Source organism: Dromaius novaehollandiae, chromosome 2 (genome assembly GCF_036370855.1).
Source record: "Dromaius novaehollandiae isolate bDroNov1 chromosome 2, bDroNov1.hap1, whole genome shotgun sequence".
Taxonomy (NCBI): domain Eukaryota; kingdom Metazoa; phylum Chordata; class Aves; order Casuariiformes; family Dromaiidae; genus Dromaius; species Dromaius novaehollandiae.
In genome coordinates, this window is record NC_088099.1 from 42,733,788 (window position 1) to 42,760,290 (window position 26,503).

General features: G+C 35.2%; 1 protein-coding gene across 3 annotated transcripts in view; it reads left to right on the forward strand.

The window, feature by feature from the left end:
• Nucleotides 1-26,503, forward strand: part of CRPPA (CDP-L-ribitol pyrophosphorylase A) — a 121,343-nt gene that overhangs the window by 50,545 nt on the left and 44,295 nt on the right. For 2 of the 3 annotated variants that reach the window (XM_026105095.2, XM_026105096.2), the window contains exons 5-9: nt 2,927-2,972; nt 15,465-15,562; nt 20,568-20,657; nt 21,360-21,452; nt 25,916-26,044. In XM_026105095.2, the coding sequence (XP_025960880.1) occupies nt 2,927-2,972; nt 15,465-15,562; nt 20,568-20,657; nt 21,360-21,452; nt 25,916-26,044 (456 nt within the window). Of the gene's footprint in view, nt 1-2,926; nt 2,973-15,464; nt 15,563-20,567; nt 20,658-21,359; nt 21,453-25,302; nt 25,378-25,915; nt 26,045-26,503 lie in introns of those variants that run through there. The other variant, XR_003259905.2, reaches the window with a different exon arrangement.

Below are 26,503 nucleotides of genomic sequence, written 5' to 3' on the forward strand. Positions count from 1 at the left end.
AATGTTGTTAAAATACTAAACTCATAAAATCAAGGAAACAAAACCTGTGATGATGCTGATATGAAACTACAAATAGGGCAGTACAGGTATTCAGAAAAAGAAGCCATTGTGTTGATTAGCCTCAAGAGTCAAGTAAATCAAATTAATACTACAGATTATCAATGTTTATCATAAAACTGAAGTTTCTTTCTTTCATGGTTGCCTGCCTTTTGAATAAGTCTTATGTAAATTGCACGAACACCTCCTACTCAACATGAGAAAATGCACATGAGCAGATTATGAATATCCTTACCATAAGAAAAACTTTGGTTGTATTTAGTGTGTTATTCAACATCAAGAGAGATGGAGAGAATCCGTCCCTCCCTGACTGATATGTGGCAGCCACCTGTGCTCAAAGATTGTGAAGGAAATATATATGGATGGTGTGATGTTGTCTCACATTATTTATTTCTCTAGGATATCAGCCTAAAAAGTATTTTCTGATATCTCTGAACTGAATTTCTCAGTTCTGAATCTCAGAACTGATTTTAAGAATTAAAGATTAAAAAGGAAGCCTTATGTGCTTATGTGCTGGGTACTTGTTCTCTCCTTCCACCAAGGAAGAATCTTTAAGAGAATATCGCTAAGTAGATATTTGACATCTTATTTGCTAAAAGTTCCAAATGATACATTTTGATCCTCTTTGTTCTCTCAGGAGTACAACACAGAAGATATTTTAATGAATAATTATTTGAAGTGATCTTTAGGGTTCTGATAATTTGTGGAACTTTTCAGACACCTACCAGCGTGGGTATTCTCAGTGCTCATCCCTGCAGCTGTGATTTCTTTTGTAGTATTTTAAAAACAATTGAAAGTGTGCAAACATCCACTGGTTAGCAGAGCAAAAGGAGGAATGGCGGGGGGAGATGCTTGAGGCAACAGCTGTGTCCATCAAGTTTTCAGTGCTTTGCAGTCATTTGGAGTCATCTGGGTGGAAGCTGGGACCATAGAAAAAGGTTGAAAAAGTATATCCGGCTGACAAAAGTCTTTTGACTAGTGAGCCATCTCAGATGCAGAGAGAAGGATAAAATATTTGAGAACAGACGCATCAGTGCATAAGCTTAATGTTATGAGATCACTGTCCTTGCATGTGCACAGAAGCGCAGCTTTAAGAAAGTTGGTAGCTGAGTACTCTTCCCTTAAAATGCCTAAGTATGTTTTTGTCTGTATCAGGGCATGCTGCAAATTCACAAACGTGAAGCCTTCTGCAGTGGCCAAATTTACAGATATAGGTACTGTTCAGCGAAAAAGCCCCTGAACAAGTGTGAACGAAAGACCTGTGCACCCACCACAGTAGATAACACATCTTGAAGCCTGGGCTTACTATATGAAGTAACTTCTTTTTAAAGTCAGAATATTCAAAAATATTTTGTGCCTGAAAGGACTGTGAGCCTGTGAATACACAAGACCACTCTTCACAGGTGGAAGATAGTCTTGTTGCTTGAAAGGTGTTCAGGTGGTAATATGTCATATGTTTGCTGGAAGTTCAGTATAAAAGCCTTGTAGAAAGAGGTAATTAGAAAGAAATCTTGCAACAAAATTCATCCCCAGTATTTGTTTATCCCTAAAATTAAATGAAAGTCATTGATTTTGCTTAACAGTATGTAAATTTAGGCAGCTGCACTTTCTGAGGCTTGATTCTTTCTCTAGCTTTCCCTCCTGCAGGACAAACTATAGATATAAGCTAATTTTTAAAGACTCTTTCCTAGGAGAAAGGATTGATGAGAAAGGCAAAATTATTCATCTGTGTGTGATTACAATAGAAAACTTAATTGGAGACAGAAAGGAAAGCAGTAATTAGAATCCTTATGTTAAAATCAAGTAATTAGTTACTTGGAGACTAAACAAAATGTGAATATGTAAAATAGTATGCTTCTGCTGTAAGATTTACTTTGCGAGACTAAAGCTTTTGGAATACTATTCATTCCATTTCCAAAACAACAACAAAACAAAAAACAACAAACAAACAAAAAAAGTTATTCAGAACAGAGAATATTTATATAGAAACAAATGCAGAAAATTCAGTAACATTTTATTTAATGTAGCAGGAAGTTATAGCAGCAGCAAAACCAAATATTTTGTAGTTATCAGTTTATGTCACTGCACTTCATTGCAAAACAGCAAGTTGGAAGGACATAACTAGCAAAGGCTTTCAATGTCTTGGCTATTTTTTGTTTCATGTTGTTTTTTGTACGAAGACTAATACTGTGATTGTCAACCGTGGTGATGGTACAAAGGCAAATACAAAAGATGTTTCCTAAAAGTACCAAGTAAATATTCATCAGCTTATTGTCCATTTAACTTGATTTATGTATTCGAGAAGATCTTGGTGGTGATTAACTCTCTGAATACTCATACAAAGTCTACTACAGTTCCCCAGACTGACTCGCACTGATTACCTGGCCTCTCATTAACAATAATAGTCTTACACTGCCTAAATAATTGCACCTATGTTAGTACTAGAATTAACTAGGTTTCTCCCTGGTTGTGGTTATGATCACAATTTCTTTCAAAGATTAATCTTTGATTTGATGATAAAATTACAGAGTAGGAATATAGTTTCTTAAGAAATTATGAAAATGGGTGTGTGAAAATAGGTCTGATATATTTTTAATGGGTTTTTAAAGGGTTAAAATAGGTTTAAAATGAGTTCTAAGCAGATCTAAGTATTAAGAAAAAAAAACAACACATTTTTCTGACATCGCCAGTAATTTCTGCAACTTATTTTCTCATGACTTGCCAGTGATATTTTACCATGATTAAGAAATTGACAATGTCATTTATTTATGGTATTTCAAATGTAAAGAATTGCCTTCAGGGCATTGTTTTATTGGTTTTACATTCCTTCCTGCTGCGTAAAATCTAATGAGGTTTATCTGTCCTTTAGGTGACCTACAAGCGGGATCTGTATGCAGCTGAATCGATTATTAAGGGTATGTGTTCATCCTTGCAGCTGTCAGTTTGCATATTTCTGAGTGTAATTTAGAATTTTGTGTACTGTTGTTTTAAATGCCTTTAAGAAAAGTTTTATGATGACTAAAGTGTGCTTAGGCAAGTTGTTTTAACTTGTTTTCTGAGATACTTATTTTATATTATGCTTTATTTACCTATATTATTTACTTTACTGCTCTTAGAAAAGAAAACCATATGAAAGATTGTGTATATTACAGAGTCAAATAGAGATTAATTTGAATGGCTTTATAATGAATAAACACATTCTTGATTCTTAGTTCCAGTTCAATTCTGAATATGTTGCAGCTTTCTAATCTACGTAGTAGACCAACAAGCATATATTAACTCTTAAGGGCTCTTCACCTTCTTATATGCAGTGGTTTGTTACCTAAGTTGATATAGCGATGATACATTGAAGTATTCAGTTAGTTTATAAATACTTCATTGAACTGTTTTTTAACCTTTTCCTATACCAACATGGTCATTTAATAGCAGTCTGATAGGAAATGATATGGAAAGAAATAAATCTTAAGTACCATATGTTGAACACTCTGGTTATTCTAAAATGACTCCTTATTGAGAACTGAGATAAAAGCCCAGAAACAGATGAGTAGAAAGGGACTTTTCTTTGGGTTAAAAATATCTTTTCAGGCAAAAGAGTTAACGTGGTTCCTGTTTAAGAAAAACAGAGGAAAAAACACGTCCTATTAGACCATTGTTGAGTGACCAGCTATTTGTTCACTTCAGTGGTTCATTTGTTGTTACAAGATTCACTATCAGTTTAGCATCTCATTTGGATAAATTAGTCTATGTTGAGCTCAGCACTGTCATGCTAGACAAGCTAGCTAGCTTAAACATAGCTCAGATCTTGCTGTGGTATGCTGCACACTTCTTTGCTTCTTTGAAATTGTTTTCAGACCTAATTCTGGTAGTTTGAGATACAGAATTGCAGGAATGCAGCTAGTTTGAAACTTCCAGTTGTTACAGTGAACAAGTATTGCATATTATAATATATGAATTGCTAAAACTACATTACTGAGTCTTTCAATAGCCCGTCATGGAGAAAGGATCCTCGAAATCTCAAGAAGTTTACTTTTTAATAAGAGATTGGCTTTCGTCTCCATAGATGGCAGCCCGGAATTCTTGAAAACCTTGTTCTGAATAGGATTCTTAGAGGCTCCCAGACTCCCATCTCTCTCAAGCTTAGGATTTCCAAACATATTTATGACAAGAAGGTGATCAGGAATAGTCAGCAAGGATTTATGAAAGGGAAATCGCACCTGACCAACCTGATAGCCTTCTACAATGAAATATCTAGCTCAGTAGATGAGGGGAGAACAGTGGATATTGTTTATCTTGATTTCAGCAAGGCCTTCAAAATTGCCTCCCATAAAATCCTCATTGATAAGCTGATTAAGTACAGACTAGGAAAGTGGACAGTGAGCTGGATTAAAAACTGGCTGAACTGCTGTGCTCAAAGGATTGTGATATGCAGCACAAAGGCTAGTCACTAGTGGTGTACCCCAGGGGTCAATACTGGGACCAAAACTCTTTAACATCTTCATGAATGACCTGGTTGATGGGACAGTGCACCCTCAGTCTGCAGATGATATAAAATTGGGAGTAGTGGTTAATACACCAGATGTTTGTGCTGCCATCCAGGGAGCCTTGACAGCCTGGAGGAATGGGCAGAGAGGGACGTCATGAAGTTCAACAGGGGGAAGTGCAAAGTCCTGCCTGCCCCTGGGGAGGAATAACCTTAGGCATTGGTATGAGCTGGGGATCAGCTGTCTGGAAAGCAGCCTTGCAGAAAAGGACTTGGGTGTTCTGGTGGACAAGAAGTTGACCATGAACCAGCAATGTGCCCTTGAAGCAAAGAAAGCCAACGGTGTCCTGGGCTGCATCAGGTTGAAGGTGGTGATCCTTCCCCTCTGTTCAGCACTGGTAAAGCCACATCTGGAGTGTGGGGTCCAGCTCTGGACTCCCCGGGACAAGAGAGACGTGGATATACTGGAGCAAGTACAGCAAAACCACAGAAAACACTATGGTACTGGAGCATCTGACATACCCTTGTACCCTCAGAGGCTGAGAGAGCTGGAATTGTTTAGCCTGAGGAAGAAAAGGCTCAGGAGGATCTTATCAATATATATGAATACCTGATTGAGTAAATAAGATGGAGACAGACTCTTCTCAGTATCCAGCAAAGAGACGAGACAATAGGCACAAACCGAAGCACAGGAAATTCTATTTGAACACCTGGAAAGCCTGGAAATTCTTTGGTTTCTCAGGTTTTCTATCACAAAGCTGGGAGGCTGGAAGGGAGACTGTGTGTCCTTGATTTCCTAGGATTAATTCATTCAGCTGAGAGTGTGAATATACACATCTTGAAACCCAGAAGCTATGTATTCATGTTTAGTCAGCAGTTATTGAATTACTTTAATTATTACTCCATTAATATTTTCTGAATAGTATTTTTAACTTTTCCAGCTTATGGGAAGCTTTGAAAATGGGGGTCTGGTCTGACTTGAATTAGGAAAAAAATTTCAAAATACTCAATTTTCCTAATTTGTCCACTTATTTTGGACAGTTATAGACCCCATTGGATATTTACAAACTTTATGCAAGCAAAATTTTCTGCCATTAACAATTTTTCCCAAATAAGATCTAGATAAGAAGTTCTTTTTTTAACTCTATGATTACCAAAGTAGATAGCTAATGTTCTGAAATTCATGTTTCTTGGAAAAGTTCATAGTATTTTCATTTAATTTTAGATGATCTTTCCTTGGATAAAACAGTTCAGCTTGAGTATAATTTTAAAAGCTTGTATATTGTTGTTTTACTTGTCATGTGAGCAAAATGGCTGACATGATGAAAGCAATAACTAATGGAATACATCAGTGATGTCATGTTACAGTACGATTCAAAACCAAGCAATGATTTTATCTCCTGAATGAACAGGGACCTGAATTATTACTTTACCCTAAATGACAGTTCAAGATAAAAAAGGGAAGTTTGCAATCTTTGAGAAGTGCAAATTAATTTTTTTTCCCTAGTTTTAATATAGATCCCATTCCACTGGTCATTATGCATATCCTTAACTAATCATGTGACTTGAACTTAACTGATCTGCCTTGTCTCATTGATGTAAATTCTGTGTTTATAATCAACTAAATACATAGCTTTTTGCAGAGTCAGCACCAAACTAGAATGGTAGTTTAATTTTTAAAATACTGGGACCCATCAGAATCCAGTTTATTTCATCTAGCAATGTGCAGATTTGGCAATACCTTAATAATAGGAGTTCTCACTGAATTCCCAATTCTAAAATAGTGGACTCTTGCTTTGACAGTACAGATTCCTTCTAAATTTGAAGTATTATCTGTAATTTTAAGTATTTTATATATATACAGGAGAGACTTTCAAAGAACAGTTCCTTCTGGTGGTAATGTTAATAAGGAAATGCGTAAACCTGATCCAGCCATCTAGATGTGCTGTTTTGTAAACAATTATATTTTCTATAAAAAGAATCAGTGTACTTCTGTCTTTCAAGCTTACTGAGGCCAGTCATGCCAGTAAAAAATGACGTGATACTGTAAACCTGGGACGTGAGATACCAACACTCGGCATGCCAACTGGCATGCTGTCAGGGTGCTCTGGAAGAGTCCCAAAAGCTAAATAAAATGGACAGGCAGGGAGTTAGGTTACCGAGGTCACCGTTGAAGCTGCTCTGGCTCCCCACTACTGATCTAACTCTTCACAACTGAGTGATCACATTTACTTTTCTGGATGCATATTTTATTGATGGATGAACTTAGGAATGAGGTGAAGAACAGTTCATATTATCTACAGTTAAACTTATTAGTGAACCAAACTGTGATTTCCTTCAACTTCAGACACTGCCAGTTATCTTTTCTCTTAACCTATTTATTTAGATAGAAAATGTATTTAATCTATATTAAAAATACTTGTTTTGATGACAGTCATTCAGCTAAATGTTCACTTTGTAGTTATAAACAGTGGGGTTTTTATTTTCCCCTTTGAGTTAGGAGCTTAATTTAACTGATCTTAAAAAACTTAATTTTTTATGCTAGAATATTAAGATTATACTTGTGCCTGTGGATAGTTTTGCTAATGAACTGCTGGTTCACTTTTCCATGTTACTTTGCTGTTATTTCTGAGATACTCTTGCATTTGTGTAGTTTCTTCATGTATTAAATTGCAATTATGTGATTAATCAAATTAAATACAAGAAAAATGATTATGACAATAAAATGATATTTGAAAAAAAATACAATTCTTCATCTGATTGTAATTATCAGACTGTCTCTTTAGACAGCTACATTACAAATGTAATTCTGCATAAGTAACAAGTCCCACATGTTTCATAGAAGCACAGCTAGATTTTTAACTGCTGGCCTAATGAGACTTAATAACGGATAAATTTCAGCTTACTAGATTTGACTCAGATATAGGTAAGAAAAACGTGTGTGTGTGTGTGTGTGTGTGTGTATATCACTCATACTCAAGGCAATGCAAAGAAACACTTCATAATGTAAAAAGACTAGTGAGTTATTTATCTTCTGAGACTGTTTTCTTTAAACATGACTTATTAATTTGCTTACTTCCTCAAGTCTTTCTTTTACAACTGTATTATGAGAGTTTCAGAATCCTAGCATCATTTGTTTCTATAAACAGTGTATTTAATGCTTTTCTTTACTTCAGCAGGTATGAACTTGTATAGTATGCAGACAAGGTGGCACATGCCTGTCTTTAATAGTCTTGAAGTAAGAAAACATTGTTTTACAGTAAGGGTGACTCATCTAGAAATGTAGTTAAGATCTTGCTAATACAAAACATCCTAAAAAATTTCCATTAGGACTATTGCCCTCAGGCTAAGTATCTTTGAACTCTAGTTCAAACATGTAAACTTTAAATGTAACTTCTCAGTAGAACTTTGTAATTTAGAGTTTGACTCTTTCTCTCTCTGTTTTTCTCTTTTTTTAAGGGCCCTCCTTCTGCAACTGCTCTTTCATATGAGTGTACACGTGCAGATTGGACATTTTGCCCTCATACTTGGCTGAATAAGTATCTGCTTATGTAGATATATATAAAATTGTGTTTTGCAGCTGCAAAAAAGACATGTAGTTGTCTTTGCAGTGCATTGTAATACATTCAAACTCTGTTTATAACTGTTGGGAGATAAATACCATCTTTTGTGTTATAAGAAGAACAAATGTGACTCTATAAAAACACCTAAAGGACAAATAGCAAAAGGATTACTAGCGGAAAGAAGAGGGTAGGCTGCAATTCTATGGGCACGCTGCAGTGCTCACTGACTTGTGGCTACTCTCTAGTATGAGACAATGAGGCAATGAATGGCAGATGGGGGAGGTATTGTTCATAATAGTTATTGTCAGATGAAAACAACTCTTTTCCTTGTCTTCTACCACAAGATATTCCTCTTTCTTATATGCTAATATTGGTAGAGGCAGTGTCAAGTTTGGCCTTTGGTTTTTGTGGCTGCAGAGAAATGTGGAATGGATAAACAAAGAATTGTTAGACATTTTTGGTTACCTGTGTTGTTTGAATAACAATTTCAACTCATTCGCTGAAGTATGAATGAGTTAAATGCTTGGCAATAGTTATTTCATTTTTCTTCTGTTTACAGCGGTAGAAACAACTCTCTTATGAGATACTAAGAGTGCCAGGAAGAACCGTACTGAATTTCCAGAGCCACTATTCTAGCCAGTGCTTTCTAGTCAGTATCATGTAGAAATTGAAAATAGACTTCTCATAAATTAATTTGCTATTTTGAATTCACTGCAGACTTGTGAACAGGCAACTATTTGATGATATACTTCCAAAAAGGTAGGAATTTTAATGACAGAACAAGAATGCCATGATGTGTAGATACATTTACAAAAGGAAGTGTATGTTTATACATATATGTGCAATTAAAATAAAAAATTTAATTCTGTAGGCCAGCACCTATTTGTCATTCAGAGGCATTTTTATTGGTCTGGTATTAATTCTATAGGATATGATATTTATGCTCTTTATTCAAACAAAAATATTATAATTGCTGTTTATTTTTGGCATGCTCTTTAGGGTAAACTTTAAGCCAATTATGGCAGTACACTTAATATTTTTACTTAACTAGAGTAATTCCATAGACGTGTATACATGTTTTAATCTATAATTTTGGGTGTGATCAGGGTGTAATATAAGGTGAAGACCATAACAGAAGAACATAAGAACAACATAACCATAAGTACTGAATAATAATCTGACCTAAAACAATTATGTGTAATACTTTCAGCATATGAAAGAAGGTCATAGAAGGTAGTCAGGTTAATTTTCAGTTTTAACGAAAATATTTTTTTTGTTTGAAGATATTTTTGTCCTTTTTAGTTAAAGGTCTATTTTTTCCTTTTTAATTTTCAAAAACTTCAGATGTTTAAGTCTCCAAGCTGGAATTTCTGTATTTATTATGCAGTTCCAAACGTTTTACAAAATACTTCAGGATGTTTCCTTTATTGCTTCACTCTTAGCAAAAATAGAGACTATGGAGATCTTTTTACTAAACTTTAAAAAAGAATCTGATGAAATCTGCCTACCCCCGTGGATTAGAATGATCTTAAATACCTAACATGCTGCATTATATAGTCTTCTAACTACAGATTTTCTTAATATCAGTGTGTCTAGGGCAGAGAAAGCAGGAAGTCTGCATCTCAGATAGCTGAGGATTTAGGTAATACAAGCAAAACTCACTTTAAATGCACGACCTTGTAATGACATCTTTGCAGGGCTGCTAGGGAATGGGAATTTTCATTTCCGAGGTGTGTTAATGTTGCTGTATAAATGCAGGTGTGTGCGCGCGTGAATTCTTCCTTTATTGTCACTAGCTATTAGAAGAATGTGGGAGTGTAACAGTCATTTCTTGCAGATAAAAAAAAGAGAGAGAGAGAGAGAGAGGAAAAGAGAAAAAAGACCACTCCATACAGGTCATTTTCAGTGCTGCAAAATTTTCTTGTGAAAGTATGTCAATATGTTACATTGTTTTAGAAGCTAATGTCAGGAAATGTTTCACTTTATCCTTGAAAGTCTTGTCTAAGGAAAAAACATTAAGATAATCAGTTGATTATGAAAGAAATTAATGTGTAACAATAATTGGGGGGGAAACATGTAGAAAGTGCTCAGAGTGGTATGAAGGATAGTGAATAATAAAGTGGGCAAGTACCTCCCCAAATTCCATCAGACATAAAATATTAAGAGAATTTCATTTTTATGAAAATTTTGAAAAGTTGGGACACATCTGAGTAAATGTAGACATTAAATGACATTAAATGTTTATACCTTAGACTAGTAACTAATGGCTCCCATTACAGCTGGTGGAGGTCTAGTCAAGATAATCTGTGGAGTCTAGGGAGCAATTAATCTCATCCAAAAGTGAAAAACTAAAATATGTCAGTTAATTGTTTCCTAAAAGTGCCTGTTTGTTGGCTGCAGGGAACCCAGTGTGAGTAGCTTTAGGTGTAGGCGCCTGCATTGTGGATGCCTGTGGTAGGGAAGGAAGAATCCCACTAGAAAATCTTTGCTTTGCTGCCTGGTACAGCATTAAGGATTCTACTAGAGAGAAAGGAAGAGAGAGACAGAGGTTTAATGGAACCAGTTATGAAATCTTATCAGATTTATCTTTGATCAAGAAAATTCCTACTGCTTTTCTGATGGAGAAATTCAATGTTTGGCCTCACACAATTTGGCAGTGTAAAGGCCTTTTAGCTATATTTAATTTTATGGGAAAATACATTCTGAGTACATTAAATGTGGTGCAGTGTTGGGAGGGTTACTCCACAATCAGGCGTAGCTGAGAAGTCGTCAAGAGTAAATGGGAGACAGGTGTTGGGAAGAGGAGATTTCCAGGCAAATAATAAGTTTAAAATAAATAGAGGAAGGGGAAGCCAAAGCAAGAGAGAGACTTTGGTAGGTAATATAATAGTGATAAACCAAAGGATGGATCAGATGAAGAGGAAAGAAGAAAGAAAAGCAGAACAGAGGCAGTGAAGCAGAGGAGGAATAGGTATAGCTAGCATGTTCATTATTTCCTTTATATGCAGCTGGTATATTATTCAAAACAGCTTGTTTTACATCAGAATTTCCAGAAATTCCATCCCACTTGTTGATATTCAAGCAAAGCTTTTGACAGTGTCTCCCACAATATGCTTGAATCCAGGTTAGGACATACTGGAGCAAGTCCAGTGGAGGTCTGCTAAGGTGGTTAAGGGACTGGAGCATCTCTCATGAGGAAAAGCTGAGAGCTAGCACTCTTCAGCCTGGAGAAGAGAAGGCTTAGGGGGAATCTTATCAATGCATATTAATATCTGAAGGAAAGGTGTAAAGAGGATGGGGCCAGACTCTTTTTCAGTTGTGACCAGTGATAGGATGAGAAGCAACGGGCACAAACTGAAACATGGGAAATTCTGTCTGAACATAAGGAAAAAACTTTTTTACTGTGGAGTTGACTGAGCACTGGAACAGGTTGCCTAAAGAGGTTGTGGAGTCTTCATCCTTTGAGATATTCAAAAACTATCTGAACAGGGTGCTGGGCAATGTGCTGTAGGTGACCCTGCTTGAGCAGGGGGGTTGGACTAGATGATCTCCAGAGGTCCCTCCAACCTCAACCATTCTGTGATTCTACTTGGCGGTCAGTAACAACTGGAATAGTTCAGGGGTTTATACTGGGACCTCTTCTGTCTAACACCTGTGTCAGTGACTCAGAGGAGGTGATGGAGTGTATTGTCACCAAGCTGTTAGATGACACCAACCTGAGAGGACCCGTCAATACATTCAGAGGCAGGACTGCTATTTACAGGACCAGCTGGAGAAATGGCCTGACAGGAACCTTACGAAATTCAACACGGACAATGCAAAGTCCATCACCAGAAAGGAGTAACCCTTGCAACAGTACAGGCTGAGGGCTGACTGAGTGGTGAGAAGCTTTGCTGAAAAGGACCAGGAGGTCTTGGTAGACCGGAAGTTCAACCTGAGTTAGCACTGTGCCCCGGTAGTAGAGAAGGCCAACAATATCCCGGGCTTACATTAATGGGAGCATAGCCAGCAGATCGAGAGAAGTGATTGTACCCCCCAGTCAGCACTCTTAGAGTGCATCTAGAATATTGCATCAGGTTTTGCGCCCCCCAAGACAAGAAAGACATTGATAAATTGGAGGGTCACCAAGATGGTTAGGGGCTGTGCCCTTTGAGGAGGGGCTGGGAAGCTGGGTTTGTTCAACCTAGAGAAGAGAAAGCGTAGGAAGCTAATAGCAGCTACAGGAGCTGATAACCTCCTTATAGCCGTACCTATGAGAGGTGGTTGATAGGACAGAGGTAGGCTTTTCACAGTGGTGCATGGTGGGAGGACATTTCTTGTCAAAAAAGACATTTTTTTTTGTTCAAAAGACAAAAATCAGAACAAGTGAAGTTTCAACTTAATATAAAAAAAAACCTGTTTCATCATAAGCACAGTCGAGCAATGGAAGAGGTTGCCTGGAGAGGTTGTGCAACCTCCATCCTCAAAGGTTTTCAAGACCCAGCTGCATAAAGGGCTGAGCAGCTTGGTCTGACCTCCTAGCTGACCCTGCCTTAGGAAAGAGGTTAGACTAGAGACCTCTTGAGGTCACTTCCAGCCTGAATGATCCTGTGAAAACCTAAATTTTGTTAGCCGAGTATTAGAATTGCCCATGACATACCCATGACATCTTACGGATTTCCAGAATGAGTATGTGATTCACCTAAAGACAAACTTCTGAAAACCAGGAATGAAGTTCTGCACACAGTTAGCTCTACCTTCAGTCAACAGATTTCATTAAACTAATGGGAGTTATTGACAAGCATTCCAGCTTCATTGACTGGATTCAATTTAATTATGCTGAATGGTAGTTGGATCAGCTTATCAGAGCTGGGACACAGGCAGTCTTAGAGAGAGAGAGAGAGGGTCTGCTCTGCTTTCCCTCCACTAATACAGCAAGTGTACAAACCATCTAAATTAACATAAGGATTTTATGGCCACTTGGAAAAGTCGATACTTAAATTGAATGTGAGTTTTAAACCTCAATTAGAACAGAGCTAATGCTTTGCTGTAATGGTTTTATAAACAAAGTTTTCCCAAGCTTGCCTTATACACTTGATAATTTAAAAGTATGCAGTATTTTTTCCATGTGTGTATTATCATTACTTTCATTTTTTTCATACTTTATTAGGCTTTCCCTCTCCCACATTATATTCCTCCTCCAATTTAAGAATATCTTTTCACACTTCATCCTGCTTTCTTTTCTTCTTTATTAAATCTAACCTGCAAATCTTGGTCACGTTTTTTGTAGTCTTCTCACCTTTCTCATTTAGATTGCAGGAAGCAATTGCAAGGAAGAAATTTAAGGTGGATGGAGAGGGGAGTGAGATTGATTTTTTAAAGCTGCAGCCTTTGGACAGCCTCTTCTGAGGCTGCATTTGATGCTGCTTGTTATTTGGAGCTCATTTTTTAAAAGAACTAAATCTAAGTTATGTTGCATTTTTGGATCCACAGCCACCTTCCACATGTGGATTTTTGTAATAGGTCCAATCTGACCTTCTTCATTAGATTGCTTAGTTCCACAGAATCTGAGTTCTTGAAATCTGATATGCCAGTCTGTTTCATTATGTACATCTATCCTGTATCTTCAATTTACCTGCATCCCTACAGTACTAAATTCAAGTGGCTCTTGCTCTCTGATTTCAGACTATCCGCCAGTTTCCATCTACTGATAAGAAACTAATTCAATATGGTTTCCCACTGGCCCATTTTTTTAGACTATAATGAAGTTATTAAGTAGAGGTAAAATTTGGTGTATGTTCAGTATAATTTTTTGCCCAACAAATGTATGGGAATATAATTTCTTCCACATTTGTGGTATCCTGTGATTTCCAGTCCTGTGAGAACTGCATTGCATTTTTTTGATCATTTTCACTTTCATCTGGCTGTGATGGTTTATAAGCAGATGTTTATTGTTCTCTCTCTTTTTTTCCCCTTGCTAACTTAATACAAAGGAAGTTGCTACCATGCTTTTCATTATCACGTTATAAATTTTGGACATCATAAATGTCCGTGATGCATAGAATCATTCTAATTATCCTCAGTGATTAATTCAATTTTCCTGATCACAAAAATTGCTTAGAAAGCACAAGCCATCTTTCAATAGTGTTAACTCTGCAACAGCTTCTAAATTAATTTTTAGGTCTGTATGTCTATTTTTGTAAAGAAGTCTTTGAGTTTATGATTAAAAGTGAGGTGTTTACTTAAATAATCTTAAGTATGTCTGATTGAACTTACCATTGGTATATAAGTATTGAAAACCTTACCATATGCAACTAATATATATCTTCAGACTTGTTTGATGAGTAGTTAGGCCATATTTTTTATAATTTCTTTTACATCTTTCACTACCAACTTGTGTTGTGTTGTTGTTTATATATTTTTGTCTCTTAAGTCTCATTGAAGTCTGCTTTAAATATAAGGACCTCACGTTTTTTGAAATATTTAGCTGCTTGCAGAATGGCTACCCTAAAGACAGTGCAAATCTTATGTTTCAATATGCATACTAATAACATCTAAAGGATAAAATTCTGAATTTGAAGAAAGAATTCCAGATTTGGGTTATTTTCTTTTCTTGGCTTTAAGAAAGGAAAAGGCTCACTAAATCTTGAAACTGTAGTCAATACCAGAAGAAAATACTAAATCTTCGAAATATTTTATAGAGCAGATTGAGCATTGAAAATATTAATTTTGTTATCCAGAAAAGATTGTCTTTTTTTCCTCACGGCACTATAAGTTTTAATAAGTTTCCAATTGCAAGACCTTTGTCCCTGACTCTGAACCCTTTCTGATACTGAGATGAACAGTTAGATCTCCTGTTTCCTCAAGTTCAGTGTAGTTTTAGTTGCTACTGTGTTATATATTGTGGGAAGGAGGATTTATGTTATCCAGTGACTTTTGCTTATTTTGCAGAAATTTTTGCTCTGTAATAGCAAGTTTTCCCAGTACTGCTGATACTGCATTTAGTGACCCATTAAAGTGATAAGCACAACGAATATTTCAAGAAATTACTTTCTTGGTTGTCATCTAATGTCAGTAATGTGGACCTGAACAAATACCTTTTCATAGGTGTCTATTGTTTAAGTAAGCTTTTGAAACAGTCCTTATGTGATATTTTCACATTGTACATAATTATATAAAGTATAATGTAAAGTTTGAGTTGTAATCTATATTATGCCAACATCTCTTGCAGTAAATCTTAAAAGTTAAGTTTACAGCTGTTAGAAAGGTTCTGTTGAGAGACAGCAGTATATGAATTGAAAGTAATGTTCAGCAGATTAGTAATTTTGTTTGATGTATTCTTTGCGTGAAACATTCAGTTATTTTTTTTTCCCCCTTGATCACAGACAACCTATCACAACAAGTTGGTGTTATTACTGATGTGAAGGAAGATGTGGTGCAAGTTGGTTTGCTCCTTCATGAATCTCTGAAAAGCCAAATACAAGTAAGTACAGCTCTGTGGTTGTAAATTGTATGATTAATCTAGTGTTTCTGGTTGTCATAACTGGTTAGAAATGGTCTAAATGTAGTGACTACAGAAGTTAAGGCCTTCTGTGTCACTCTAGTGTTACAAGGGATTAACACCAGATGTGGAAGCTACCAAGAAAGAAGCATCTTCTGTCCAGTTATGATGTGGAGATCCTCTTTAAAATGTAAATATTAGATTAGAGGAGAAAATGGATGCAGACAGCAGAAATAACTTTTTTTTTGATTCTATGGATTCAGTAAGCCCAGAGTGTTACAAATGTGTGAGTGTTGCAGAAGAAATGCTTTTGTTACTCTGAAGTCTGAACTAAAGTCTGAACCAATTAAAGAATAAGTTGCAGTCCCGCAAAACTGCAAATGCAAAGTCAAAGTAATTGGTCTTTGTGCAGAGATATGGAAGTAAATCTCACTTAAAGAGATTGCTATTTGAAGCACGGTTGTAGAATATTGATGGAGTTTTCTATTGGCATTTAACTACCTTGTCCTTTTTCATTATTCCTATAGATGGAACTACCTTATGTTTTCGTTTTTCCAAAGATACTTAACATTTGACAATCGGGTAATTCTTAATTATTTCTTATGTGATGATGTCACATCTTTGTATTTCTGTAAGGAGAAACAGACCAGTAGTAGCTGTTCAAAAATAGAGGCTTCCTGATTTGCATAATGTTTCCTCAGTGTGCTGGAAAATAAGACTGATTTTAGTGTGGGCCTGTAGCTGAATGGGTTTTATTCATGCCTATTGATCTTCTGCTTTCTATACCTAATTCATTTTTGGAGGTTTTTGTGTAGCTAACCATTTTGCTATTTTATATCTGGAAATGTCATTTGACATTAGAGTTTTTATGGCAAGAATTATGTTTACTATGGAAAATCATGCTTTATATCTACTGCATATCTATAAATACAAGTGCAAAACATTGGAACACTTGAATAAGAATTTTTCTTGTCTGAGTAGCTGTATAGTGGAGTAGAAGTATATTTCCATTTCACTGATACCAGTTCACATCATTAGTTTTCCTTTTTCTTCTCTTGCTTTGAATTATTCTGGAAATAATAGGAAGACATCACTTACCCATATTCGAAAAAAAGTAATTCTTGTATATGTTGACTTACACGTATATTATGTTTGCATATAGCCACATTAATAATACCATGAGAAACACTTCCAAGCCAGTAAGAAAAAGCTAAGCATTTGTTATGTTCAAGCATCCAACATTCTGAAGCCAAACTTAACCTCAAATCAGGCTGGCACCAAAACCAAATTTAACTCAAAAAATTAAAATCTTCAATGTGCTTCCAAATTTTTCATTGTAAAAATAATTTACGGTTGGGTTGGTGGGATGTCTAAAGCTATGGTGCGTTTGATTAAACCACAAATAAAATGACCGCAAACAAGGTAAATGAGGGCATCAGGTGAAGGGATTCCTACTGATTTGGGACTGAATTTTTTTGATGGCTCTATTAAATGAGTTTGTTTAACAGTAGTTGTCAGAATCTGTACTTCTTGCACCTTCCTTTTCTTTTTTGATCCATGTTTTCTGTCTTCACAATTTTGTTGATTGTTAAAATTCTGTTTAACACTTTAAAACATTCTTGCAAGTGGCATCTGCAAAAGAACTCCAATCATATCCCTGCGTATTAGTGTTCCTTGAAACATCCTCATTGATTTTCTGAACCCTTTGAGTTCTATTTAATCACTTAACCATTATAGAACAAGTTCTTTTTACTGAGATATTTTTAGCTAATTTTTACTCTCCGAAGTAGTGTTATAATTAACTGATGTTTTTCATAACTTTGATTAATACTCAATTAGTTTAAAAAAAATACTTTTGCATAGGACACTATGCCAAGTAGAATAAAAATTAATTTCCATTAATTGACAGTGAATTGAGGATTCTGGTTTGGCAGCAGAGACTGTGATTCATCTGTCTACTTTCTGATGGGTAATCTGCTATTGAACTGGTGTTTCCTGAATGCTGTTTCCCAGCAAAGTGTGTTTTAATCACTTAGTCTGACTTATTGCATAATATGGGAATCAAATTAATTCCATTATTCATAGATCTGCATATGACAGGTAAATGAAAAATACAAATGATTAAAGCCTTGGAGACTAGTTAAACCATTTCCTGAATTGTCAGATCAGTGCTTAAGGGTATTTCCTCCTTATCTGAAGAAGATAAGAATTCAGCAGAATTAAAATAGGCTTAAAACTTGGTTATCATCACTGATAATGTCTTGCATAGCTTGAACGCCCAGTGTCTCTCTTGGCATATAATGAGTATAGACAAGAGACCTGAAATGAAACTGAAATAGAGATAATAATCAGTGGATCTTTCAGGAAACTGCACAAAAAATACTGATTCTGCATATTAGGAAAAGATAGAAAATGCATGTCAATAATTGGAGGATTGCCGGAGAAATAAAAATAGTAATGCATATGATATGATCATTTGCTCTTTCATTACTTTGGAATAGGCACTGTCTAGAAAACATTTTAGATGATCAGTCCTGGCTATTCTGGAATCTACTTTTTTCCATATAAATTGATAAGTAACTGTACTAAGAGCTTCTTTGGAGGCATGCGTCTATATTTAAAAAAAATGGATTTCTCTTGAGTTTACTCACTCTAATAGTTTTTCTTTCAAATTATGAAAATTGAAAGGTAACTGTACAATTTGCTTAAGAATTTTATAATTTGTCTGTAGAAGTGTGCTCCAGTGAAGGGATTTTTTCCAGTATTGTTGTAGTAGAAGAAAATCACACATGGTGATGTAAAGAGGCATTTGGTAGTCCGTTGGTAGAATGTGAATTCATTTACTAGTTTAGAATTTACTTAAATTTACCAAAAAAAATCCATATGCAGTGGTACGTAAAATGAGACTTTTCTTTTCAAACATGAAAATAGCCTTTCATGTTCTTGTCTGAGTGATGTTGTGAGAGGAATGTGTGTTGTGTGCATATATGAGTGAGCGTGTGTGTGTGTGTGTGTATACAAGGATGGCTAGGCAAGTAGAAAAATCGCAGAGTAATCCTGTTCTAAATAGAAAAAAAGAGATTGGATTCAGGCTTTTGGCTGATGCCAAATGGCTTAAACTTGCTTATATTTAGACTGAAGACCCTTGCCCACACTACCTATTAAAAAGGGAACTTGGCAAGGTACTAAGCACAGTTATCCTGAACCAGCGTATTAGCCTGTGTTCAGTTTTAAGCACGTGAATAGTTTCACTGAAGTCTTGCATGGACATGGGCAGAGAAAAGCTAATAGCTTTTGAAAGCTAATAGGAGTTACACGTTTATGAAGATTTGAGAACCAAGCTCTTAATACGTTGAACCACCAAAAGAGGGCTGTGTGTGTCTGTGCATATATATATATCTTGTGCACATACATATATCTTGTTATGATTTTACCCATGTTCCACCCTTCGCAGAATATAGATCTAGCTGTGCCTACTTTTCCAAGAGAGGCATCTGATCTTCTTTTTGCTGAATAATATAGTTGTAATAACAAAGACTCAGTGTACTATCATATCAAATCATTCAAATTAAAACTAATACACTATATTTGGTTTTAAATGTTCAAAAATAAACATAATGTATTGTAACTTTTCAAGGAAAAAACAATAGTAGGCCTTCTCCTTTGAATCATGTTCCAATTACCTTCTGAAAAGACTCTGGCATGCAGTATGTTCCTCTTCATTTGAGTATGTGTAAGGTCGTGAAGATAATGGTGATTTCTGATTTGGCTGCAGAAGCTCAAGCCAGAGGAGCCCTGGAGTATTGCATTTTTCAGTATTTTTAGTAATTCTTGCCTTCTGTTTTTTTTTTTTTCCCTTGCTCTTCAAAATATTAAATAACAGCTATTTAGAGCTGAATTATCAAATTTTTCTCCAAAATGGTTCTAAAATCTTTAATGCAAAAATTTCAACTTTGAGTTATAAATCACCTTCCTTTGCAAACAACTTAGCTGTCCAAGTATTACAAAAATAAACAAATAGCAGTACAATTTTGATAATAGTGCAAAGCCTTTTTTAGATAGGTATTTCATACTTCTGTCGGATTGTGGGTTAAGTGACATTTGAGGGAACAGAGCAGGGTATATCAGCTCTTTTGTTTGCTGTTAGCATATAGGATGTGTTCTAGACTGAAATAAATCCAAGCAGTGCAACAGGGAGGTTAGCTGGCTAAACAGAATCAACATGAAGTTTCTGGCCTTTTTCAACTGTTTTTATTGGCTTTAAAATGCTGCCTTCTTCTAAGGGAACAAATTCCCCTTCCAGTATCTGGTTTGCCATTTTATTTAAGGCAAGCCTGAAGTTGATGATGTAATAGAATTTACTTTTTATTTTAATTAGGATAAGATCATTTCTTTTCTGGTGTTATAGTTAAAGATTGCAAAATAAATATGATTGTCATTAAGATACTGTTTTAAAGTATTCATTGAAGAAACACTTTTTAGAAATTCTAAGTGTGGGTTGGTGTATACAGAATTCCAGAATACCTGGGCAGCTGGAATTCCCTATGTACTTATTTGTTTTTTGATTGTATGAAGACCATAGAGATATTTCCTGAACCTTGGAGAGGTTTACTGAGAATTAGACACTGAAACCTTTTAGATCATCTTGACCCTATAAACAGTCTTTTCCCTTCTGGGAATGGTACTGAGAGAGGCTGTGGCTCTAGTGCCTAGAATGCTCCCTGCAGCAGAGGAGCGGCTTTTGGGAATGGCTCCCTCTAGCAATATGCTGAAGCAAAAACTTGCAGAGAACTCAGCAGGGTATTGGACTTGATGTTTCCCTGTTGTGTCACTTAAAAATTTGAGCAGGGTTTTTAATTCGCATATTAGAAATACTATTTGCCAATTTTATATCATGTCAATGAATGACTCCACCATAATGGTGGAAGCTTTAGCAGATAACTAATGCTAAAGTCAAATTTGTGAAGTTTTTATTTTCCTTCCTTAGGTTGAAGCTATATCAATATCTCTATGCCAAAATGAAAGCCATCTACAGAACATGTTTTCAGGACGGTGCTACAATTTTATTTACATACACGTAAGTAATAAGGATTTATGCTTTCAGTTTTAAAAATTAAACAGAAGTGTATTAGTAATGGTAAATGATAAGCATATGTTTGAATAATAAGTTTTTTCTTATTTCTAACCTCTTGGTATATCCATTTCTATGTTTGGTATTTCTGAAGTGCAGCAAACGAGATCTTTGAGATAGTGGTCCATTCTTTCTCTCCTGTTTTTTACGCTTCCTCCAGTCATAGGTATCCAGTTAAACCATACGTGAAATTCTTGAACAAGAGGAACACAACAAGAACACAACTAAGGGTAGTTTAAAATTTCCTATCGTAGGGATTGTAGGGAAGTGAATTGTCTCATGAACAGGTATATGCTATGTGTGGTCATCGAACTCTGCGTTGCACCCATGGTCTAAATTGATATTTACTATCTTGAACAGATGCATGCCACACAATCTGTATTTGAGTTGCTGTGATGGAATAGAAAGGTTTTAACTGGACCTTATTTGAGACTGATCAAGGTCCTTAAAAGATGTTATATACATTTCCTAAAAAAATAATATTATTAATCTCAAAGTTTTTCCATATATTCATAACTTTACCAAACAAAAGCATTACAAATATAAAAATGTGATGTATCTTTTTTACTAAATAACACATCTTTAAATTCCATTTTTATGAAATAACTTTGATGTTTTTAGTAATTTTAAACATTTGTTTTCATTTAGGATAAACAACCTGCATTTCAAGAAACCCATCTACTAGTGGATATGTTGGAAAAATCAAATATTACTCTCTTATATCCAGTTATTCTTATTTCGGTAGGTTAACTTCTATAAATTACTGTAGTAAACATCTAATAAAATGTTTTTAAATGTTAGACTTCAAACTATTTCAAGAGACACTGCTAACTCTAAGTACAGTTCAAGGTAAACTTGAACTGCAAATTAGATTGTAAAGGGTGTCATTGCACTGCAGTAAATGTACTACATCCTGTCAGGAAAAAAACCAACACTAGCAAAAGGCAGCTTATTAGTTATATATTTCATTAAAATATTCATTGTGGCTAGTCATATTGTTGAGCTGTTAGCTCCTGCTTTGCTGTTGTGTCCCATCTCTGCTGAGGTACTGCAGAATGATGTATTCTGCTGGAATGTTTAGTCAAAGGAGAACTAAGTGGCTTTATTTTTATCTGTGCTTTGTGGTTTATTTGAAGTTTTAAAATTATTATTGCTTTTCTGGTTCAAGTATTAAAAATGAACTTTGAAGTACTGTGCAATATAATTTTAAAACATACATATGACTGAAGAATCAGTTCTAGTACGTGGCAAAAGTTTTAAAGTGTATTTTCAGGTGAAATTCTAATTATTTGACTGTTTCTGCCAGAATAGTTAATAGTTCATGCGGAAGACAGCTGAAGGTATACATGAATTTTGTTTTACTCAAACTGTGAAAAAAAAAAGTGAGTGGATTTGAAAATTTCTGTGCTGTGTAATAAGACATAGTTCTCTCATTTTATATTCTGGTTTAGTAGTTAGGGATGGACGTATTGTAGTATTGGGTGGAATGAGAGTCATTTGTGCCCTCTGCCCCCAAGGAGTATGCTTCTGGCTTACATTTACTATACTCTCTAGTAATAATGCATCATAATCTGCTGTGATTTTAAAATATCGCTCTATGTATGGAGCACTTGTAAATGGATAAATAATTATTCTACCTGAAGCAAGAGAATGCTGAAGTTTCTGAAGTGTATACTCTAATGATCTGAAGGTAAGACTGAGGGTTTACATCTCAATTTTAGTCTTAATCTGAAATTTACTTTCCATAAGTGATGAAATTCTATTACCTCTTTAACAAATAAATGAGATGTCATGAAGATTATTACTTTACAAATGAAAAATTTGATATCCCCACCTAATGTATGTTGTTGCCTCAAGTCCTGGGAAGGTATGATTCTTTGCACATGGAGATTTAACACTTTATTTCTAGTCTGTCATCTTGACCATATTTTTGAGGAAATTCAGGGTGGAGCTTCAGTTTTACTGAATTTTCAAACAGAAGTGAATTCTTTCTGCATTTGAAAATGAGAGTAATGTTATGCCTGTAATTCTGATGACCATTTACAAGGCTAATGGAAAGGCAGAATATTCTTTTCTGGACTGAGAATGTTTTCATTAGCCCTTCATCAGCAACTTCAAAAATGATTTCTCTCTGTGTTAAATTTTGGGGGAGCACAGTTAAAGAAAGTTAGAATTGTTAATCAACTAGATAATACTATAGTGTTAAAAACATGCTTTTTCTTTTTTCCAGATTCATAGATAATTTCTACCAGGCACTGTGAATTAGGTTTTTTTTGGTTTGTTTTTCCACCCCCCTATGACACATGGAATATGAGAGCTTTGTTTATATAATTGCAGTTATAAAGAGCTCTGACTTAATACTTCCAGAAAAATACATGAGGATGGAAAAAAAAAAAATGCTTACACAAACTCACTGTGAAACTCAGGGGTTTTGTGCCTAAGATACGTAGATCTTGAAGTCATCACAGAATCCAGTATCATCTTTAAAGAAAGCCTGCTTGTTTGCACAGCCTACTGAAGGCACAAATAATTTAAGCAGACACCTTTTAAAGCAGCCCCAGTAAAAAATGGTACATTTAATCCCTTTTGTACTGCACTCTGGATGACACATTTCATGCATCAGTTGTTCCTAACAAACATTTGAAATTTCTGTAATCTAGACAGTGGGAGAAGAGTCTTGCAACTAGGTAGAAAGGATTGCTAACATTAAAAACAGATACAGTTACATGCGTAGAAAGTATCTCTCTAAAAAACAAAAAAGTACCCTACCTACAAAAAGGCATTTTATGTAACACATTCCAGTTTTATGGAGTTGCCACATTATCTTTTAGAAATACAAGATGGAAAAAATAGGAGGACTGGGAAGTATGTTTCAAATGACTGAAGAATTAGCTAAACAAATCGTTGTCTCATATTAATCACTGAGATCTATTTAAGTCCTTTAAAATTCTGAGTTTAAACTAACTAAAACTCTTTACAGATGGTATGGCTGGGGGATAGAAACTTCTTTAGGCAGTCTTTAATTATATTGAATGTTGGGTATTCTCTTAAATAACACTTGAGAGTGGTATTCTCCTCAGCTTTACTTTTTGTTAAATATCTCACTTAACATAAAGCCTGAATGCATTGTTAGAGAAAAGCTCTGTAAAATGCTTCCCTTTTGATGTGGAAGGGTACATTTAACGTTTCTCAGACAAATGTGACTCAGAATTTTAAGTAATATGATGTTTATATGCATAAGTTTTAGGTTCACATTGAATGGGAAACATTATTCCTTTCTACTCTCAAAAGTAGACCTGTTCCTGGTAATGAAGAACTGAAAGGATAAATAAGGAAAGCAGCTGACTTTCCATTCTAACTTTATAGTCAGTAACACTTTGTTTTCAGCCTGCAACCCCGTCTAATTTAGACTTTCATGTAATTAGAAAGTTCTCATCTAGTCTTTGATTTCAGAATGCTTGTGACTTTTTCATAGCAATCTGATAATTAAGAGCATTGATTTTTTGTTCCAGTGTTCAGCTTGTTTCATTGTAAGAATAATAAGTGTTATTACAGCACCAGATTACAAATTTATCCAGCCTGTTAACCAGCCAAATTATTCCAGTATAAGGATGGTGCAGCGCTGGATATAATGATTTCTGTGCATATTCCCTCTATGAATTGCAGTAGATGAAGAATCAGGTGCAAAGGCTATCCCTTTCACCTTTAAGACAAGTTAAAGGTGCAGGAGAAACAGGGAAGCATAGAGGTAAACTTCATGCAATCATTTTACCTCTTCCCTGCATCAAACCAATATCCTGTCCAACTCTGCTACAACCAAAAGCATCTTATTCTTAATATTTTTGAGTAATTTGTGTACGCATTTGTAGATGCAAGTGTCTCACTGAACAGATGTGATTGTTTTGATTTTGTTAGAATTAGTTAGGGTTGGAGAGAAAGGAATTCTAATACTTCATCTCTGTAATTGCCAGTATTTGCACTTCTGCGCAAAAGCAGGTTTGAGGGAAATCTCTTACTAATGCTGTGGAACAGGGCAAGATAAATAGGTGTTAGATCGTATTCTCTCAAAACCATAGGTTTGAAATTTCTTGTAAATAGCCATAAATGAGCAATACTTAGCTGTTTTTTGGGGGTTTTTTTGGTTTTTTTTTTTTTTAAAGCCCTTAGTGAAATTTTGACGGTTTGAAAATTCATTTCCACCTGTGTAGTAGAAGACAATGGCTTGCTGGTGAATATTTCCGGGAAACTTTTCTACTTGTAAATGTGCACTTAGAAATTAAACAGTTTTAAAAAAAATCTTTTAAAGGAAATGAGTAAATAAATGCCCGTTATGTTCAATTTATCCTGACACATAAGTTGCAAAAGGAACCTGAAACATTTTTCCCACGTGTGGATCTCTGAAGTTAGCTCTCTACTTCCACCTCTCTGTACCGCTGACTGATAAATTTTATGTGGCTGGAATCTTTCCACCAGAAAACTATTTCCCATTCTTTTAAGAGATTTATGACTTTAGATATTCCTGTTATTAATAGATGCTTGAACTTTATATGTAGAAGTAATCATCCTTAATCTTGATTTTCATGGTTAATAGAAACTTTGCACAGTAAACTGAAGAAATTATAAGAACACTTAAGCCCCGGGAAGAGTCCAGAGAACCCTGAGCCAGGTGAGCCAGTTGTTATCTCCCCAGACAGACTAGCTCAGGTCCTGTCGGACCTGCCCGGTTTGTGCAGCATCCCGGCTGGGTGAATGAGACTTGCCTTTCCCTGCCCCAAGAGCTAGTCATATCCCTTTTGAAGTAGTCTCTCCTGTTTAAACTTTAAGAGTTATGTTGAAATGAATGCAATTGAGGCAACTAAAAAGGTGGTAAACTAAAAATATATCTTTAATGAGTGAAATTCTGTTTTGAAAACCTTCAAGGTGCTTAAGACAGACATCTATATTTCTCTAATTTCCTGCTACTAAAAAAAATTCCATGGAAGTTAGTTTAAAGCTTAGAAAAGAATTTGTTGTGTGTTTTCTGATTTAATTAAATATTTTAATATGCAGTCAGAAGCTAATTAAGAAAAACTTTTGTTATCCTGTATTTTTGTGTGTGCTTAACAATGATATAAGGTATTAAAATTTGGCAGTCTAAAATCCCTGCATTTTGAAAAATACATTTTGAAAAAGTGGGATTTTTTTGCATCTTTGTTCCTGTGCAGGTGCACTTGAATAGTTCAGAAAATATTTCTTTCAGCATTGGGATGGAAGAACTAACTAGGAACAAGAAATTTGCAAGGGAAGTGAAAAAGAAAAATATTTGGGTTTATGATCTCCTTATCCATTACAAGGTATGTCATTCTCTTTTTACCTGCAAATTATCTACTTTTGTGATTTATATGATTAATGACAGAATCTTAATTTAAAAAAAAGATCAAAAGGAAATAAATATGACATGAAAAAGGTCTATTGGAAAGATTCGTGCCTGTTCTTGTTCAAAATTCAGAAGAGCCTCTGGTTGCAGGCAAAAATGTAAGCATTTTGATTAGAGAGGAACAAATGGTAAACAGTTTTTCAAATGTGAAAATGTCAGGGTCCTTTTTTCTTTTTGCTGTTCTATTTAAAACTTGATTTTTCCAGCATTTTAAAAGTAAAAAATATCAGAAGTATTTTTGATCAATGGTTTTGCAAAATTTTGTTCCCCATCAAAACAATGTTTGGTATTGGGGTAACAGAAAGGATGTGGCATATAGGTGGTGAAACAAACAGCGTCCATGTCTCCAGTAGCAGCAGATTGTCTCAGCTGGAGG